The sequence below is a fragment of the Epinephelus moara genome, chromosome 7 (genome assembly GCF_006386435.1).
Source record: "Epinephelus moara isolate mb chromosome 7, YSFRI_EMoa_1.0, whole genome shotgun sequence".
Classification (NCBI taxonomy): Eukaryota; Metazoa; Chordata; class Actinopteri; order Perciformes; family Serranidae; genus Epinephelus; species Epinephelus moara.
This window is the reverse complement of record NC_065512.1, coordinates 17,970,942-17,990,189: the sequence shown is the minus strand read 5'-3', so window position 1 is coordinate 17,990,189 and position 19,248 is coordinate 17,970,942. Positions and strand designations below refer to the sequence as shown.

Here is a 19,248-nt window from a genome sequence, read left to right as displayed (position 1 = left end):
ATGTTCCTGTAAAGCAGGGTAATTATTTATTTACTGTTAAAATCAAAAGCAGTGTATGTGTTCTGAAGGATATAGGCCTACCCTCAGCAGCTGGATAGCAAAATAACCCTACACTTTTAAGGGTCTGAATTTGGTTACTCTGGTCATTAATACAATACACATGCCCCAGGCACAACATTTAACTCGAAATTGATTGATTGATTGGTCAGGCTGTGTTTGAGGGGCGGCACTTATGCTTTACTTTATATTTAGGGCTAGTTAGCAAATGGTATCACGCTAACACATCAAAGCAGCATGGTAAATATTACACCTGAAAAACATTAGCATGTTAGTGCTGTCATTATCTGCAGTTATTATGTTTGCACAGTTATTGCATTACCAATTTCTACCCTACATAATGATCTGTACATAAAATTATGCCTGTGTATATAATTTTAATATTTTTGTACAGTCGTTGTAAATATTGACCTTGTACGTGGATAATTTATCAGATGTAATTAAAAAATATGTGGCTGAGACATGTGCAACCGTCCTAGAAGTGTCTGGTAACTCAGCAAAGAGCTGCGCTGACTCTTGATAAGTCAAGGTCAGGTTCACAGATGTTCTTAAGAGCGTGTGATATCACACGTGGAGTGGTGATGTGCAACGCAGAGGTCGCTGAAGTCAGTGGTGTGAGAGGTCTTTGAGAGTACAGTTCACGTGAAAAGTGAAGTCATACAAGAGATAATGAAAGCAGTGATTCTTCTGCTGAACAGACCTCTGAATGTGACATTTCAAAAACAGCATTTGTAGTGCTTTAAAAGAGGTTTCAGTGGTAGCCATGGAGAGTTTCTGTATCTAAAAGTTTGGGATTTGTTTTCTCCCACAGTGTTTTAATCTTGTTTTGGAGCAGCACGTCTCACCATCAAAGGATTTTCAGCCGTCTTGCGATTCTGACCTTGAAGTCCAGATGGACCTTGATATGTAGCCTGTTGTGTGAACGGAGCAGCCAGGGGACGTGAATTTAATTAGACCGGGCAGTTAGACGTAATTACATGACACCCGATTAACAGAAGTGAACGTTTTGATCTCCACTTTGAAGGAATCACATCTTTGGTTCTCTTTGAAGTGTTGCATTCCTGTCATTACTGCCCTGTTCAAAAACGTAGGCACCAACCAGTTTGAGTATTTGTGAAAAGACACAAATACCTCAACATGCTTACTAATGCAAATAGCAAGTCGATTGCTGAAACGCGTGACTCATTACATCCTGTCATACACCTGCTGTTTCCTGTCAGTCAGCTCAGGAAAGTGGGATTCCTCAAGACTTAAATAAGCGCGTCTGAAATACCCCTTGAGTTGACCTTTGTGCCCACACATTTGATAAAAGGTCACCAGAAGCACACGAGCAACAGACCTTCCCTTGTAAATGAGCGTGCCATAAAGCATGCCTGATAAGTGCCCTGTTTTTAGTAAACACTGCTAACTCTTGAGGACAAAACAGTGATTGCTCGGTCACACATGTTTGTATTTCTTTGTCGATTTATGCTCGACTGATAGCAGGAACTACAATCTTTTCTTTTCTGCACACACTGAGAAAATACTTGAACCTTATAATATACACGAAAATGCACACAATTATACTGGTTACAAAGACATGTACTCTGACTGTAAAAGTCGTGGGTCGACTCCAACAAACAAATGGTATCAGGAGAGACCATGCAGAGGTGTGTATGTGTGTGTAGGACAGAAACTGAGAGACAGTGTGGGAGGCCAGTACTCATGTCATTACCAGCAAATGAGGAGTCGTGCCTGTGAGACTGGTTTGTGCTGAATGCGGTTTGGCTCACGTTCAAGATATTCAACACATTTCTCAGCTCTTCTGGGCAGACTGTTATTTCCTCAAGTCATGCATTCTTTGGAAAGTTAAAACCATCATGTTGTCTGCATGATTTTATACACACCCTAAGGTGGAACCCAGACACATCATCAGTAGTGTCACATGGGGTCATTGGGTGTTTCGAGTCTTTCAACATCATACACCCTGGTGACCCAGCAGGGTTGATCAGACCCTAGCTGTGTCTCAGTAGCTTGTGTGGTCCAAAGATCACCCCTTTTGATCCACAGCCATCTTGATGCCCTCTCAGCAGTATCAGTGATGTTCCTGATGGCTCTCTTGCTGTGCAGTCCTTTGATCCCCAGAAACTTGAGGATCCTGGCTGGCAAATCCTAGGCAGCCAACCTCAATGGGGTAGCATCGGGTCTTCCCGCATACGCCTGCGAGCTCCTCCTACTTACTCTCAAACACCTCTCCTGTCTGGTCTTCACAGGGCACAATCAACTCCAGCAGGACCACCTGCCTGGAGTTTTCTGACACGAGAACCACATCAGGCCTGCACATGGGCACAGTTATGGTGTCTGGAAATTTGAGCCGTCTCCCCTGGTCGACCTTCAGCTGCCAGTTCACAAACTCTCACACTACTCGTGCAGTATAACCCAAGACTTCTTTGTTCAGTAAAGTGCTCAGTACTTCCCAAACACATGCATTTCAGCTAAAATGTAATGATTTAAAACACTTCTGCCCACGAGTGGCGCCCCCTGTGCGTGCCTGCGCACCAGTGTACGTTCAAAAGCATGCAGTTGCTCAGCACATGCATTTGGCAAGCTTCATGCAAGGTCTTATGCACAGACTCGGCCATGGACTCTTCAGTGAATGAGCTTGTTTGTATAGACCTTTTCACTGTAAGTTAACAGTATGACATTATTTGGTGGGTGGCAAAACAATTCTCCACAGACATTAGCTAGTGCTAGCTACCAAGTTCTGTTGGCTTGTTTTAGACAACGGAGGAAGATGATACAAGTAGTATGTTCAGAAACATTTATTCCAAGTGCCGGAGCGCACTCTGGCACAAATTAGACCGTTCAAAAATGCGGAGTGCTGTCGGAATTTACCATTCGGTTATCCAGATCACCTTGCTCTGGGCACTCTGTCTGGGGAGACAGAGCAGCAGAGCACCAAGGGGAGTGAATGTGTGATTAACTTAACCGTTCATTAATTCGTATAGAAATATATCGCTCTATAAATCCTATGTAACCTGCAGCCCTCTGGTGGAGAGTCATGTTTTGCCTCCAGTTAACAAACTGACGTCATTGTGTCTATTGACGTGTTTAAATGGGAAGTTTACCACAGTTCATTTGAGCCCAGTCCAGACCAAAGATTTCTGACGAGACAAAACTGTTTCAGAATGTTGCAGAAAAAAATTGCAGCCGTGTGAACTGTCTGGTCAGAGCTTGACTCAAACCGCAGCTGATGGTGTCACCTGCTACTCAGCTGGTCAAATCGCTGGCAGCTGATTTTAGAACGTGAAGCACGTCACCTGTTTTCATTAGCTAGTCTGCTTGTAATGAAGTCCGCTGGTAAGGTCAAATTGACCGCAGACGGCATGTTCATTTGCTGTGGCAGGTGCCCCCGTTCCTGCCAAGCCCTCTGTTTGCTGGTGTGCTGGTATTGGACGGTGGGTCGCTGCTCGCTGTATGTGCTTATATTGTCTCACATTGGTGTGAACCAGCAGGTTTTTAGAACATTGCAACACAGCACATTGCAAGTAGTTGCCTGTTTCAACTCGTCTCATCGCGAATCTTTGGTCTGAACTGGGCTTTACACATACTACTCACACTGTTTCGATAAAAAGCTGGTTGAAAATCTGCAAAGTTTCCCTTTAAAGTGAGATTATGTCACTTCTGAATGCCAAAAACCCCACATTCTTCTTCTTGCAAATGAAAAGTTAGATTCAGTAGGAATAAAACACTCACTAAGTGTAACTACGGCTTGAGGCCACAGCAGCTGGTGTTCAGCAAAAGTGAAAAAGTCCAAAAACTTTCTTTGAGCAGTTTTATAAATGCAGACTCAAGATGCTCTCAGATCAGTCAGCTCATGTTATGTCACCAATGTCTTTTTAAAACAAGTCTCCCGTCATGCTCTGACTTGGGTACTGTTTATATAATTGTGTCTGCTTTCCACAACCGTGAACATGCATGAGAGACAGATATTCAAATGGCACCAGGTAGAGACATTTGGTTATGAAATTAGTGAGGCGAGGAGCAGAGTGGGCTGTGTGGTTTTGTTGTAAGTGTGCATCAAAATATTGCGTGACCTTTCAGTTGAGACATTTTGCATGCGGTTTGCATTCCTTTAACATTTCAGACTGTGGGAGGGTACGAACTCTCCCTCTACTGAGGTTGATGTTTGGTATTTACACTCACACGCAGACACTTTTATTCTCTGCACGCTATTAAATGTTGCAGTTTGTTCACCATCTGAAACACTTTTTTAATAGTTTATTTGGTCTTCAAATGGTCTCTGCCACACCAATTTTAGGCAGCCCACCCACCAAAAGAAAGTGTTGCCTTAGTGCATTTCTGCAAACCACATGTATTATATCAATATTTCTGAAGTGCATAGTTCTGATCATGGTACATATATGAGTTGACTTTGTCTTTGGGAGGGGATGGTGGATGGCAAGATGGCTGCCAAGCTGCAGAGCCCTGTTCAAGCCCAACAAACAAAACCCGATTCAGTTTTTTTTAATGTGATTGTGTCATGCATAAATGTGCATCTTAGGCCAAAACGTGATCTTTTTCTCACCATAACCAAGTGTTTTTGTGCCGTAACATAACCACACCTGAACCACAGTTGTTTAAACTTTAAGAAATGTAAAGTTTCATATTCATTCTTTCATTTTCTGTAACTGCTTATCCTGTTAGGGGTCACGGGGGGCTGGAGCCTATCCCAGCAGCTGACACTGGGCAAGAGGCAGGGTACACCCTGGACAGGTCACCAGACTCACAGGGCTGACACACAGAGACAGACAGCCATTCACACTCACACTTACACCTACGGGCAATTTAGAGTCACCAATTAACCTGCATGTCTGAAGTCAGAGTACCCGAAGAAAACCCACACGGACACGGAGAGAACATTCAAACTCTGCACAGAAGTTCGAACCAGAAACTGTACAAAGCCTACAATTATTCAAGTGATTGGGTTGTTTTAAGCCAGTAGCCCCAACATCTGTGTGTAACTTTGTTACATGATGTTCTGCATATGTTCTCATCTTGACTTGACTCATTTCAGTTAATGAATCTTGTTGTTTAGGTGGATTCCCCCCAAAACACAGTAAAAACAAAAACGCAGACTCTTTTAACCTCCATTTTAACACATGTGGACATCACCTGTGTTCTTTGGTAATGTATTAATGAACTGAACTGTGTTTTTCTCCTCATCTTTATTGGCAAAATGGCAGCTTCAAAGGAAAATCTCTAATAAGCTTTAAGCCGCTGCTCAGTCTGGGAGAAGAAAAGGTGAAGGAAGCCACAAATCAGCAGCATGAAGCCTCCAGTTGATGGATGCATCAATACCAATAACAGGTGTTCAGATGACTGACAGCTTAAATTGGTGGTTTGCAAACAATCCAGATGCAGATCTAGGTAATTACAGCATCAGTCTATTGACAGAGAAAGTCAGGTTCGCCTCACCTCTTACACCCACACCCTGCTAGCTGCGAGCTCCTAAAAAATATCTCAAACAATCACGTGTACTTAAGTTGAAGAGCAGTAATGTGAGGACACATATGGATGGTTGTGTGCAGAGCACGTTGTCTGTATCGAAACTGCCTCCTGGATCCCGTGCAACTTGTTTTCTCATTCTTTGATAGCACTCGCCCCTCCCTTGTTTTTCCCCCCGTCTTGTCTGTTCTTTTCTGCCTCAATCTGCTGCTCCCCCTCTGTGTGTTTAGGTGCTGCCTCCCTCTTTTCAATTCCACCTATTTTGTGTAGAGTGGAGAGATTTCCCTGCACATTCTGTGCTATAATGATAATTCTGTGTTCTTATATGGCATGAGCCAGACAGAAGCAGACAGTAACCTTTACATGTTTTAATAAAAAAAAAAATTGAAATAAATGAGGGTTGTTGTTTTTTTTGTTAGTTTTTACAAAATAAAGGTAGTCTAGACATAGTAAGCCTGCAATTAAGGCCCGTTTGGTGATTTATTTGTGACCAAATTAACTTGAGTTTCATTCACATTCATTATTTAATAGTTTGAGTTTTAGATGGCACAGATAGATGCATAATAAATAATACATTTAGAATAATGGAAAGCAAACAGAAATGGGGTGGAATGAAACAGGTTAAATTAAACATATAGGCCTAACATTGAATACAAATGTGTGGATGAATATGAATATATATTAAAGTGCCTTTTAATTGAGATTACTTTTTTTTTTTTACATAGGATAGAATAGAATAAAACAGAGCAAAATGGCATAAATTAAAAAAAAAGATTAAGAAAATAAATTACATGAAATACAAATATGTCATTGGACATGACTATATATTTGAGTACCTTTTAGTTAATATTATTTTTTATGATAAAATATTAAAATATAGGACTTATACATATATTATGTATACATATAATATACATTATGTAAAAATACATAGCATAGCATAGAATTACACCAATGGAAAGGAATGAAACAGATTAAATAAAGCATATGGCATATGAGACGAATATTTTGAGTTCCTTTTAGTTTAGATTATTTTTCACATAAAATAAAAATAATAAAATGAAATAAAATAGAAAAAATAAAACAACAATAAAAAAATAAATGGTGTACTCATAAAAAATTAAACTGAAAAACAAATAAAAAAAAAAATTAACTCGACTGACGACGATCACCAGTTGCTTCCTGTTTCTGTTCCTGTCGGAGGCGCGCGCGCAGCCCGGCTGCCGAGTGAGTGCGAGGCAGCCTACGAGCAACAGCCCGGCAGAGGGAAACATCACGTGGTGACACATCTCTACGACTGACGTCACCGTCCCCATCTCCAAGCAACCTCTCCATCAGCACTCACGTCACCGTGCGCCCGAGCCGCGCGGTTGCCCGGCAACCCGTGCCCTGCGCTCGAGCCCGGCCTTGCCTTGCACCCAGCTCGGAGCTCTGACGCGGGTGTGACGTTAATAAGGTGGGTATCAATTTGTTATGGTGGCTGAGGGAGGGAGGAGGAAGGAGGAGAAGAAGGAGGAGGAGGAGGAGTTCCCCCTGTGAGTGCCGAAGCCCTCTACTCTGCATTCCGGCGGAGCGCACAGGCACACACCGGCCGCACCGAGTCCCGGGCCGAAAGACTTGTTGTAAAAACTCAAAGTGACAAACGGGAGGAAAAAAGTTGCTCCGCGAGCGTTTTCTATAGTTATTCCCGACTTCCTGTTGGCGTTGTTTCTTCTTTTACGGTTGTGGAATGGTTTACGTTTCTTCTGAGAGCTGTGTAAACTGTGAGAAAAGGTTGTTTATGTCCTCTTATTAAGGTAAGACGACACTCCTTTCTCCTTTAGACTCACTTCTACAGGCTAATACCTCACATTTATTTTATATAATCCTCTAATTTTATTACAAAACCCAAAACTACTTTCGTTTTTAGTCGAGCCGATTTGTAGTCTCTTTTACTTTCTATTTAATTGTGACAAAATCACCTACATTGTGTAATTGAATTATGGCTATAGCTGTAACACATTAAAATGCCTTTTTGAGAACAGGGATACGTATTTGTACTCTTACAACTATTTTCTCATGGGCACCCCGCTGACTCTAAACTAGTAAGCTCAGACTTTCTCCCACAGGAAAGTTTTCACGCTGCTTCCCCTTAGATAAAGTACATGTATATCGGACCACAAACATCAACTGCTGTTATTTAAAGTTTATTTAAATGAAAGCACCTGCCAAATGTAATTTAATGTAAAAAAAAATATATATATCTGTGTTAATATGCAGTAAAGTTATAGGTATTGTGTTTGTCCGTGCAGGTACAAGCCTTAAAATACCCCCATCGCTGTAACTCCAAACTGCCGGTGCACCATGGTGATCATGACAGAGAGCAGCCGGGGCGCTCAGTCCAGCCCTGCCCAGGGAAGACCCCTGCAGGTCGGCTTCTACGAGATCATCCGCACCCTGGGGAAGGGAAACTTTGCGGTGGTGAAGCTGGCCAAACATAAAGTCACCAAAACACAGGTTAGCACCTCTCCTCCTAACTGTTTTGCAGATTTTTTAAAATGCATGATGCTTTAATTTGTGTTTATAATTTATTTTATTTTTTTAGGTGGCTATTAAGATTATCGACAAGACCAGACTGAACCCCTCCAACCTGGAGAAAATTTACAGAGAGGTGCAGATTATGAAGCTGCTAAACCACCCCCATATCATCAAACTCTACCAGGTGTGTGTTATATTTCATCTCTGCAGTGTTTTGTTTCATGCATCTGTTTGTGTGTGTGCAGCAGTGTGTTGTCCAACCTGTATTACATCCACAACACTGAAGCCTGGTTCTGTGACGGCTCACAGTGCAGGGAGCCGGTCTGAACGCACGCATGAATCTGGGTGTAGCAAAAATGCAATGGTGTGGAACGCTTTGCAAAATGGGGCCAACTGTATTTCCCTCAGTTACAGCGTTGTGGTGCAGAGCATTGTGCCTCATTATTGTTGCAGCAGTGCCATTATGTGAGGCAGAAATAAGGAGCATTTGTTATCTAAGTGGTTTGTATCGGCTTGTGGCGAGCTGCTGACTCTCAGAGCACATTGAATCATAAGTACAGCACAACAGCATTAGTGCAATCCCTTTTGACCTCTGCCTGTGTGTGGGTGTGTGTGTGTGAGTGTGTGTGTTAGAGAGAGTGAGAATAATCATGGGTACCAGTCAGTGCTGGGAACAATGCAAGATGTTTTCTTAGTTATATAATGGCAGAAGTGAGATGGCAGAGATATGGGAAGCAGAGGACAGTCAGGAGACTGCTGGTTAAAGGTGCGTCCTCAGGTCTGAACATTAAGCCCAATTAGCATCTGTTGAAGACAAGTGCAATGTGTCTGCACGTCACGTGAAGGCCCCCTCACAAAGCGCTGCTTTACTGCTAATCAAATTGAAGACTTAGTAGAAAGAATCCGCTTTTTTGTCCTCGCCTGGCCTTGCGAGCGCTGTGGCACGAGTCTGGCAAGAATCAAACAAACACACACCCACGCAAACAAACACACACACACACACGCACGCACACAATGCCCTTTCTTTTTTCTTTCCTTTTTTTTTTGAGTCTGGATTTTTCTGCCCTTTGTTCAGCTCTGCACTGAGGATTATTCCTGTCAGCTGAGCAGTATTTACTGTGAAATCAGGGCTCAATCAAAATAAGACAAATTTTCTTAGAAACCCCTCAAGTGTTTCCTATCATGCAGAGCTGAACAAAATTGTCCATTAATCTATTAATCCAGGGAAAGGAAATAAATGTATCTAAGATTTCAAGTTAAGATGCCAAAACATTTCCTTGTTCCGGCTTCTCAGTTAAAAATAAGAAGTTTAATGTGTTACTTTGGGCTTTAGGATGAACACTTCTCACTAATTTAACATTTTATAGACTGCATGGGTAATGAAAAACATTGGATATTGATAACACAACAATAATATTGGTGTGTGTAGTGGTGCTTTAATGCAACTTGGGATGGGTGATTCGGTCTGTGAGAAGAAATTCCAATATTGTAGCATAGGTTTGTCACAATACTTGAATTTTTAACTGCAATACAGTACCTTGAAAAATATTGATTTTTGATAACATTTTCAATATCACATGACCTTGAGGGTATGAAATTTAAAATCTATTTTAAAAGATAAATACAACAAGGCTATAACATGACAGCAAAGACTTTTCTTTGCTTGGTTAGTGGCAGAAAACAGCAAAATGAGTGAGAAGAAGAATAGTAAGAATTTACAATAAGAAACGGCAGCTGCTACTGGTGTATCCATACTGCAGAAAATTAATTAATCTACTAACTAACTAGTTGTTTGGTCCATAAAATGCCCGAACATGGTGAAAAATGTTGATCAGTGTTTCCCAAAGCTCAAAATGACGTCCTCAAATGTCTTGTTTTGTCCACAACCCACAGATATTCAGTTTACTGTCACAGAGGAAGAAAGAAATCAGAAAGAAATCACATTTAATAAGCTGGAATCAGAGAGTTTTGACTTTTCTCAGTTAGACAACTAACTGATTAATCGTTGCAGATCTAAAGGTGCTGTTCCAGCTCTGAAGTCTAACATGGATGAGCTCAGTCTGCATGTGATGCAGCCTATTTTTCCGTGCCCTTGGGTTGCCTGAGGTGATGCTAGTCAGATGGTTGGTACTTGATGATGGCAGGCGGCGGTCTGAGACCCTTTGGCCTGATAATTCAGCTGCTGCTTCCATTTTCTCAGTCGTCTCATGAGAGTAAAATGTTATTTTTCCTTCATAGTCAAAGATCATTGAAGCCTCTACGTCTGTCTTTGTCTCAGCCTCTCTCCAGCCTTCAGTTCCTTCAGCCTGTACAAATTGACTCAAACATTCAGAAATGTATATTAAATCTTAAGTGGTGATCCCAAAGTTTTTAAAAAATCTCAATTATGTCAGGCTGAATTATGAGAATTATTTGCTTGTGATGGAAACCTGCAGCCTTGGGTTGAATATTTCACTCAGTGTAAATGTAATTAAAGCTACTTTATAGCCAATAAAACCTAAAAATATGGATGTTAAGGGGTTAATGTTCCTCCCGGATTAGTTTGAGGGTCCTTGACGTGCCGTGCCTGTTCTTCAGAGCCGTGACGTCAGCTTCACCTCAAGGTGACAGAGCCCCAGAGAGCTGCCCTATCTCACAGATAAAGACTACTCCCCGCTCGGAGGCGTCTGTGTATTGAATCATTCTTCTCTTGGCTTTCTAAAGCGGCCAGTGGCTGAAAAGAATTAAGCTTCACCATTCAGTGGAATTTAGTGACATTTAATTCAAAGTTGTCCAGACAGGGCTTTGTCATCTGACGAAAATTGCTTTGTTGTGCAACCTTTCTCCTCAGCTGCCCAGTCCCAGAGGGCTCTTCTGTGGAATTGAGGCTCTCTGTGAGCTGCAGGAAAGGATCTGGAATTGCGTCTTTCCGGCCTGCACAGTGCACTAGGCACTGAGTGATTACACTCATGGTATTTTTGATACACCAGACATGACATGTGTGAGCAGACGGTGTGAATATGTCCCTCTGTTTCCTAGAATTAAAGACATAGGGGGAGGTTGAAATTCAACTCTTTAGTGTGTGTTGTCAACTAGTGTCAGCTGCAGGGAGAACATTTCCAACCATTTGATAGTAGTATGTCTGTGTGTGCATGATATGCATTTACGCATTTCCCCTCTGGGTTTGTGGTAGAAATTTGTTTTAAAACATGACATAAACGCATACAGGAAGTCATTGACGGCTGGCTTATGCAACAGGGTATTTCATGGAAAGGCAGGGTGTTGGTGTTCTGTGTGTGTGGAACAAATACATGGAGAAGAATGAGACGGGGATTTTTGTGGTTAGAAAACGTCTTGTGGCAAGAGATGCTTGAGCTGAAGAACTTGACCCAGTTGGTTTAAACTCGTGTCTTTTTCTCTTTTAGGTCATGGAGACCAAAGACATGCTGTATATTGTGACAGAGTATGCAAAGAACGGAGAAATGTTTGGTGAGTTCAGCTCTCAGATTTGTTTTGTTTTTTTTACTTGTAAACCTGTTGATCATGATTTTCTGATTTATGTCTCAATTATGATCTTGAACTAAAATATCTTTCCTCCCTGCAGACCACCTGACCTCAAATGGCCGCATGAGTGAAGATGAGGCACGGAAGAAGTTTTGGCAGATTCTGACAGCCGTGGACTACTGCCACAGACACCACATCGTTCACCGTGACTTAAAAACCGAGAACCTGTTGCTGGATGCCAATATGAACATCAAACTGGCTGGTAGGTCTGCCATATCGACTTGTGGAATTTGTACTGTTAGTGTGTGTGCGTATGTGGGTACTACACACAGCTTTCTCTAGCAGTGTTTTTATTAGAAATCAGTGTTAAGATCTGACACTATCTCTTATAACTTTCCACTGTTTTTGTATTCTGTCCATTTTTGCCTGAAGACAGTGTTCACAGTTTTGGGATTCTTGAACTATTCTGAATCAAATGATTGTTTAAAAGACTGCTCTTTTATGTGAGAGATCATTAAGTAATGCTGGGTATGATCTGGACTCTGAAAATCATGATGACATAGGACACTTAAAGGCAACACATCTGCCCTCCAGTGAGTTCCGCACAGAGAAAACAAACAAGTTTGTATAACGAAACCATTCTCTGTACATTTCTTACAGACTTTGGATTCGGAAACTTCTACAATGCAGGGGAGCCTCTGTCTACATGGTGTGGCAGCCCGCCTTACGCTGCCCCTGAAGTGTTTGAAGGGAAAGAGTATGAGGGGCCTCAGCTGGACATTTGGGTGAGCTTATAGGAGGAAATTACAGACAGAATTATTCAACAAAGCGTTCATCTTCTCATGCTAATGTTCTCCTTTTTGCCATTTTATTCACAGAGCCTTGGTGTGGTGCTTTATGTCCTCGTCTGCGGCTCTCTTCCATTTGATGGACCCAGTCTTCCTGCACTCAGACAGAGAGTCACAGAGGGACGATTTAGAATCCCTTTCTTCATGTCTCAAGGTATAATTACAACACATCATGAACATCACGGCCAATTAATTCTGTCTAAATCCAAAAGGCTCAGAATCAAAGACTCATTCTCTGTTTGCGCCCTCCAGACTGTGAAAACCTGATCCGTAAGATGCTGGTGGTGGACCCAGCCAGGAGGATCAGCGTGGCCCAGATCAAGCAGCACCGCTGGATGCTGGCGGACCCGACAGCCGCCCACCAGACCCTCAGCCACTCCCTGACAGAGTACAACTCCAACCTGGGGGACTACAGTGAACCAGTGCTGGGCATCATGAACACACTGGGCATCGACCGCCAGAAGACTATCGAGGTGACTGAACAGGAAAAACAGTTTCTTGTTTTAAAAAAACTTGCATGCAGGTTTTTTAAAAATGGGAAAACCTGTTAAAAATAGGAGACAGACTGCTATTCCATTGCCAGTAGACTAGAGCTGTGTACACTGCACTGCAGCAGACGAGTACGCCTTTCTGTTTTTATTTTTATTTAGTTTTTTCCTGGTGTGTCACATTCAACGTCACAGACAGGTCGGAAAACAGGGCTAGCTGTGGTTTCTTCATGGTTACTTTTTCATCCTCTGTGTCAAACTCAGTGCAGACTAAATTTTAAACAATATTCGAGACTGTTTGGAAGGAGACAGACGGTATTTTATGGCAGCCCGTCATTGCATCCCGCCAGCAAAAGGGCTAAAATGAACATGCCCACCCATGCGTTGTATTTCCATCGCTGCCAGTTGAAGGCAATCAGTTCTAGAGCAAACAAATACCGAAAGCCAAGTGTAGCCTTTCCAATTTAATACAAAAGCCAGATCTTAGTGGGTGTTAGTGGGTATTCGTCCAGTGGGAAAGGGGCTAAAGCTACACCTGGCTTTCATTCAGAGAAGACAGAGAGGAAGAGCTACAGTAAAGGAAGCTGTAAAGAGATGGATTTGAGCTGGCATTTAAGAGCCACAGATGGTAAACAAAGCGGCAACAGCACTAATCTAATATGTGTCTTCTACTTCAGTCTCTACAGAGCAGCAGCTACAATCACTTCTCTGCTATCTACTACCTGCTGCTGGAGAGAGTCAGAGAGCATCGCACTCAGCAGCTGAGCCGCCAGTGTGGGACCTGGAGCCAGAGACCCAGGAGCACCTCCGACTCCACCGGCCCAGAGGTGAGCACTCCAGCTCGGTGTGTTGAGCTTAATGCCCTAATCTAACCTGCAGCTTTGTACTTGATGTCTAAAGCATGTGTGTGCTTGCTTCCAGGTGATCATGGAGTCAGCTGACAGCTTCAGAAGCACAGCATTTTCACTTCCAGCCAAAAGCACTCCTCCAGTGTACCCGGAAATGGAGTTTGACCAAGGTGGATTGTTTCAGGTAAATAATGATAAAACCTGAGAAGCTCAGAGGTTAGAAGACTTCACCCTCCCCCCCAGAATCTACAGATAGACCAGAGCGAATTATTGTGCCTTCTGACAGTCCAACTCCATCTGTTCCAGCGTGTGGTGTTTCCAGTGGAGGCCAGCCTGAACAGACTGCTCTGGAACCGCTCCATTTCACCCAACAGCCTGCTGGAGACGAGCATCAGCGAAGAGGTGCGACCCAGAGACCTGGAGGAGGAGGAGGCAACACAATCTCTCGGGCCTCTGCTCCCCCCCACCACCACGTCCCGCAGACACACTCTGGCTGAGGTGTCGGCCCGTTTCCACCAGTGCAACCCTCCATGTTAGTATGCTGTACATGTGTAAAATAGCACATGCTAATCCGCATGTACACAGAGTCTAATTTCCTCCCTGTTCTGTTTCTGTAGGTATTGTGGTCAGTCCCTCAGATGGTGCCTCGTCTGACAGCTGTCTGAAATCCTCATCCAGTCCAGCCCCAGCTCTGCAGGCTGCTATGGGTGACATGTCAACACTGCTGGCCTCTGGGGCTGAAAGCGGAGCTCTGCTGCCGGCCGGAGTTCCCCTGACCCTCTCCTCCCACCTCCTGCCTCAGGCCCAGGGCAGCCTGCCTGCTGCTAGCTTCCAAGAGGGTCGCAGAGCGTCTGACACCTCCCTCACACAAGGTACAGGAGCACGAAAGTGTCATATATCCACGCTGATTTTTTTAGAATGTGCACATTATCGGATCAAAGGCATATTGTGTAACACTTTCCCATGCCTTTCCACAGGCCTCAAAGCTTTCCGTCAGCAGCTGAGGAAAAACACACGCACTAAAGGGCTTCTGGGATTAAATAAGATCAAGGGTCTGACGAGGCAGGTTGTTCCCCCACCCTCCTGTAACCGCGGCAGCCGGGGGTCACTGGGTCCAACTCTCTCTGAGCACCGCAGCATGCTGGAGGAGGTGCTGCACCAGCAAAGGTAAGACACATGTAAATTATTAAACAAAAGCACGCTGTTTCAGTCTGAGTAGGGGCTCGCAGTGTCGGACTTTGATGTTAACAGTCTGATCTTCTGTCTCTGTTTTCCAGGATGCTTCAGATCCAGCACCAACCCCAGCCTCAGGTCCAAGCCTCTCAAACTGGACCTCCCCAGAATCCCCTGCTCTTTCTGGCCCAGCAGCAGTCACCCTCTCCTCCACCTACTACCGTGTTTGCTTCCTCCTCCATGTTTGACACCCCCGCCCCCTCTGCCCTTTCTTCTCAGCAAGCTTCAGTGGGTCTACAGCACGGCCCCTGGAAACAAACCCTGGAGACTTCCTCCTCTGGCTGCTCCTCATCCTCCTCATCCTGCTACTCTTCCTCTATGTCCCCCGTGGCCTCCGCTGCTTACCTTCTCGAGGCTCGTCTGCACATCAGCCAGCAAACCCACCCTCACCCCCACATCGGCCTCCAGCAGCAACCCCAGTCTGCAACACATGGCACCTTCCCTGTCATGTCGAAGCCAGCGATGTGGAACATGGGCTCGGCCTCCAGCACAGGCCCTGACATGCAGGAGCTGGGTCTGGCCGCACAGCAGCAGCAGCTCAGTAGCTGTGTGATGGTGAAATAAAACATCAAGGCCAGCGATTATTCTCTCTGTGGAAGAAAAAAAAATCCTCTCTTGATGTTGAGCCGAGAAGAAAACAGAGCTGGAGTGAGGAGAACGAACAAAAAGCAGATGCAAGCGACAAACAGACACTTTATTTAACAACATGCGGTACACATGTGAGAATGTGTCCACAGGTGTATGTTGTGTTTGATATCATATAAGCTAAAGACTAAGCAATAACCAAACTCTGGACAAGGCGTTAAACTCTTATCTGAAAGCCAGAGAAGCAATAATAGACTGAAAGACTCATTCAGCTCCCTGATGGACTCACTTGAATGAAATGAGAGCTGACACTAGCCGATACAGTTATCTCTCACGTGTTTCGATGCTGTCTCAGTTAACTTTTTGATTATACTGAACAGAGGAAGGCTCTGGCTTCCTCATTCTTTTTTTAGACACTTTTTGTGTCATTTCCTGTTCTCAATGTTTTCCACTTGACTGGACAGAAGACCAAAATTCTCTCTTTTTTTTCCCACTTTGTTCGCCTTTCTGAAGAGACATTTCTCTGTAGCAGTGCAATGAACATACAGTATAGTGCCCTAAGCTTCACTGAAGGAGTTGATTTGTATTGAAACTGTGATTTTTATTTTTATTTTTTTTTCTGTGCAAGATTATTATTATAGCTACGCAAATGCTGCTTTTACCTCAAGCCGCAAATAGACTGCTACGTCCTCATCAGCCAAAACTGAAGGAACATGGTGTCTCGCTGATTGAGTCAAGCACAACAGGTACATCAGTCAGCTCGGTAGCACCTTACATACGTGGATCCCTCCGTTTGATAAGCACCTTCTTGTTATAGATGCTTTTACTACCTCCACAGGCAAGAATTTGGAAACCTGTAACAAAAAAAATCCCCTAACAAAAAGTCGTCAGTCACAGATTATCAGAGGATTTTCACACGGACAGAACAAAGACTGTGGGAACAGTGCAATATTTCACATTGAAATACAAAGGAAGAACGGGGCTCTACATAGGATGGTCAAAATGTACATTTGCCTGAGGTTTTTTTGTGATATTACTTTTAATATGTCTGTTTGCTGTGCTAGCTAGCTGACTAGAACAGGTACTAGTTCTGTAACATAATAACATGAAACTGTAGAAAACGAGCGGAAAGGCATTTCAAAGTGCTGTTTCTCCACACAGCATGCTTGTAGTTCTTTAAATGAAAGGAAGAATTTGGGTTTTACCAAAGAGCGAAACAGCACAAGAGATGGGTGATCTATCACAGATACACACTACTGACTTTTCACTTTGAATGCTGTCTCAAAATGTAGCACGGTGGTCAGCAAGCATATTTCACATGATCTCATGAGCTTCTGCCGTGAGACAAAACTCCCGCTGCCACCAAATCCCGATGCTACACGTGTTGTTAATATCTCTAGCTTTTACTATCAGGACCATGGTGGTATTCATTTTTGTACTTTTCTAGAAAAGAAGAAAAAAGAAAACAAAAAAAAAAAAAATTCAGAACATAGCAATACCATTTTGTGCTGGAAGTTGAACTCTCTTCAGTTGTCCATAAGTGGCTAGAAATAGAAATGATCTGCAACAAGCTGATTTATTCGTGCAGTCAGACAACGTATTAGAAAGCTGCAAGAGATGTGTACTATTGTAGTTAGTCCTCTCATATCTGTGAAACAACTCGTAGAAGAGCAGTGTTTTTCCAAACCCAGTTCTGCGTTGGAAACTTGCAGTGTTGATATTTCTATCCAAACAGTTTTTGGTTGATTGCACTCACTACCAACACTTGTGCCTTTGAACAAACCCGCGATCAGAGGTCTCCATCTCCGATCGCTACACTGAAGAAAGAAAGATGAACTGCTCCATTACTGGCCCTTTTGATATCTTCTCTGACCTCTCTCTCGTCTCTAAATCTGACCTTTGAACTTGCTGCGAAAACAGAAGAAAGAATTGCACTTTATTATTTTATTTTTTGTTTCTCATGATGAAAAAAACTTCACAAAATTATTATTGAAACACTAAGACTCTCGATGCAAATCTCTAAGATTACCCTTTTTGATAAACTTTGGATAATAAGAAGTATTTCATTTTCTTTTCTTCTGATTTGTTACTTGACTGTGTGAGCATGTGCATGTCTGTGTGTGTGAGAGTGCGTGTGTGAGTGTGTGTGGAGGGAGGAAGAGACGTTAAAGGAGAGAGAATGTTAGTTCAAGAAAGATTGTTTATTTATGTGGCTATTTATTTAAATAAAGTTCACTTCCTAAACTGTCTGTTGTTTGTTGTCAATCATAGGTTGGATATTTACTGACTTGTCATCTGGAGATGACTTTACTCAACTTTAACATCACTTAATATCATCATATTGACAGAGGGGTCTACAGTCTGTGTTTGAAGGATATATCCAGGATGTCAAACTGACTCAGCAGCAACAACAGGTTAAAAAGACAAAGATAGTTAGAAGCTAAAGCCGAACTATAGGCTACAGATCACAGTGTAAAAGTGAATCACCACATCACTGCTGATCACCACAGAAGACAATGAATATAAAGGGAAACTTTGCTGATATTGAACCAGCTGTGTGGCATCGCAGTGTGCGCAGATGAACGATGTTTGGCTTCGCCCCCATGCTGCTGCCAGCACCCGGACCTCTGCTGAAGTCAAACGTTCATCTGCACACAATGTGATGACACAGAGCTGGTTCAATATCAGCAAAGTTTCCCTGCTTCCCTTCACTGGTTCCTGTACAGCAAGGTCAGTCTTTTTTTCACTGTTATAATCATTAAAAAGCAAAAGCAGCATGTGTATACATTCAGTAGGCTATATCTTCAGTAGCTAGCTAGCTAACCCTACACTTTTCAGGATTTGATTTTGGAACAGGGAAGAAATGCACTTCAGTCAGGAACACTTTTGTCAAAGAAAACTTTATTTCCATTTGCAGTATTATATTTGGCGGTATGGCTCTGTTCTGGACCCCCTCTACCTTTCCTCGGACCTATGCTGAAGCCTCTTCCTCTTCCTATGTGGAAAGCATAAGGTGGAGAGAGCACACCTCTCCGCCCTTCTATGTGCAAATAAGGAAGGCCTGAGGCAGAGAGAGCAAACCTCCCTGCCCTTCCATGCACCTACATGGAAAGCCTAAAACCTCCCTGCCCTTCCATGCACCTACATGGAAAGCCTAAGGCAGGGAGAGCAGCAGCAAAGACCATCCCTGGAACAGAATAGAGCAGCATCAATGACAAACAGAAATGACACTGATAAGGCAGACACAGCATAAAAAGGAGGAGCTGGAAGCAGCAACACTAGGCAGGCCAGAGCAGTTTAAATAAGGCACCCTGAATGAAATTTGCCAATTTGTTAGAAAAGAATCATGTGATCTATCAGCTGACTCCCTTCCATCAATCAGCTGCTCCATCAGTTGACTGGGTTGTTTGAGATCAACTGATGTAGCTGGGATGTGAGCTGAGCTTGACTTTGTGTCCTGCCTGAACTTACACTTTGCTCAATATTTTTTTCCAACCTCTCCAGGTAACGAGTATCATTAATACACGACGTGCCCCAGGCACAACATTTAGCTCCAAATCCACAAAACCAGCCTGAAAATGAAGGAAACGAACATTACTCTACCATTTTCAAAAGCTGTAGTTCCCTTCAGTCACTTAAACACAAAAACATAAAAAAGTAGGTTCCAGGTGGAAAAATACTGAATCTACCCTTTAAATAAAA

At 43.1% G+C, this 19,248-nt stretch overlaps 1 protein-coding gene across 1 annotated transcript; it reads left to right on the top strand.

Moving 5' to 3' along the window:
- The first annotated feature begins 7,048 nt into the window (after positions 1-7,048).
- Positions 7,049-17,790, top strand: sik1 (salt-inducible kinase 1). The gene is made up of 14 exons (XM_050048463.1): positions 7,049-7,340; positions 7,836-8,040; positions 8,129-8,245; positions 11,466-11,529; positions 11,645-11,806; positions 12,205-12,329; positions 12,423-12,546; positions 12,645-12,865; positions 13,558-13,707; positions 13,802-13,912; positions 14,035-14,260; positions 14,346-14,600; positions 14,706-14,895; positions 15,006-17,790. The coding sequence occupies exons 2-14, from the start codon at positions 7,888-7,890 to the stop codon at positions 15,523-15,525; spliced, it is 2,418 nt and encodes an 805-aa protein (XP_049904420.1). The 5' UTR covers positions 7,049-7,340; positions 7,836-7,887; the 3' UTR covers positions 15,526-17,790.
- The last annotated feature ends 1,458 nt before the right edge of the window (positions 17,791-19,248 follow it).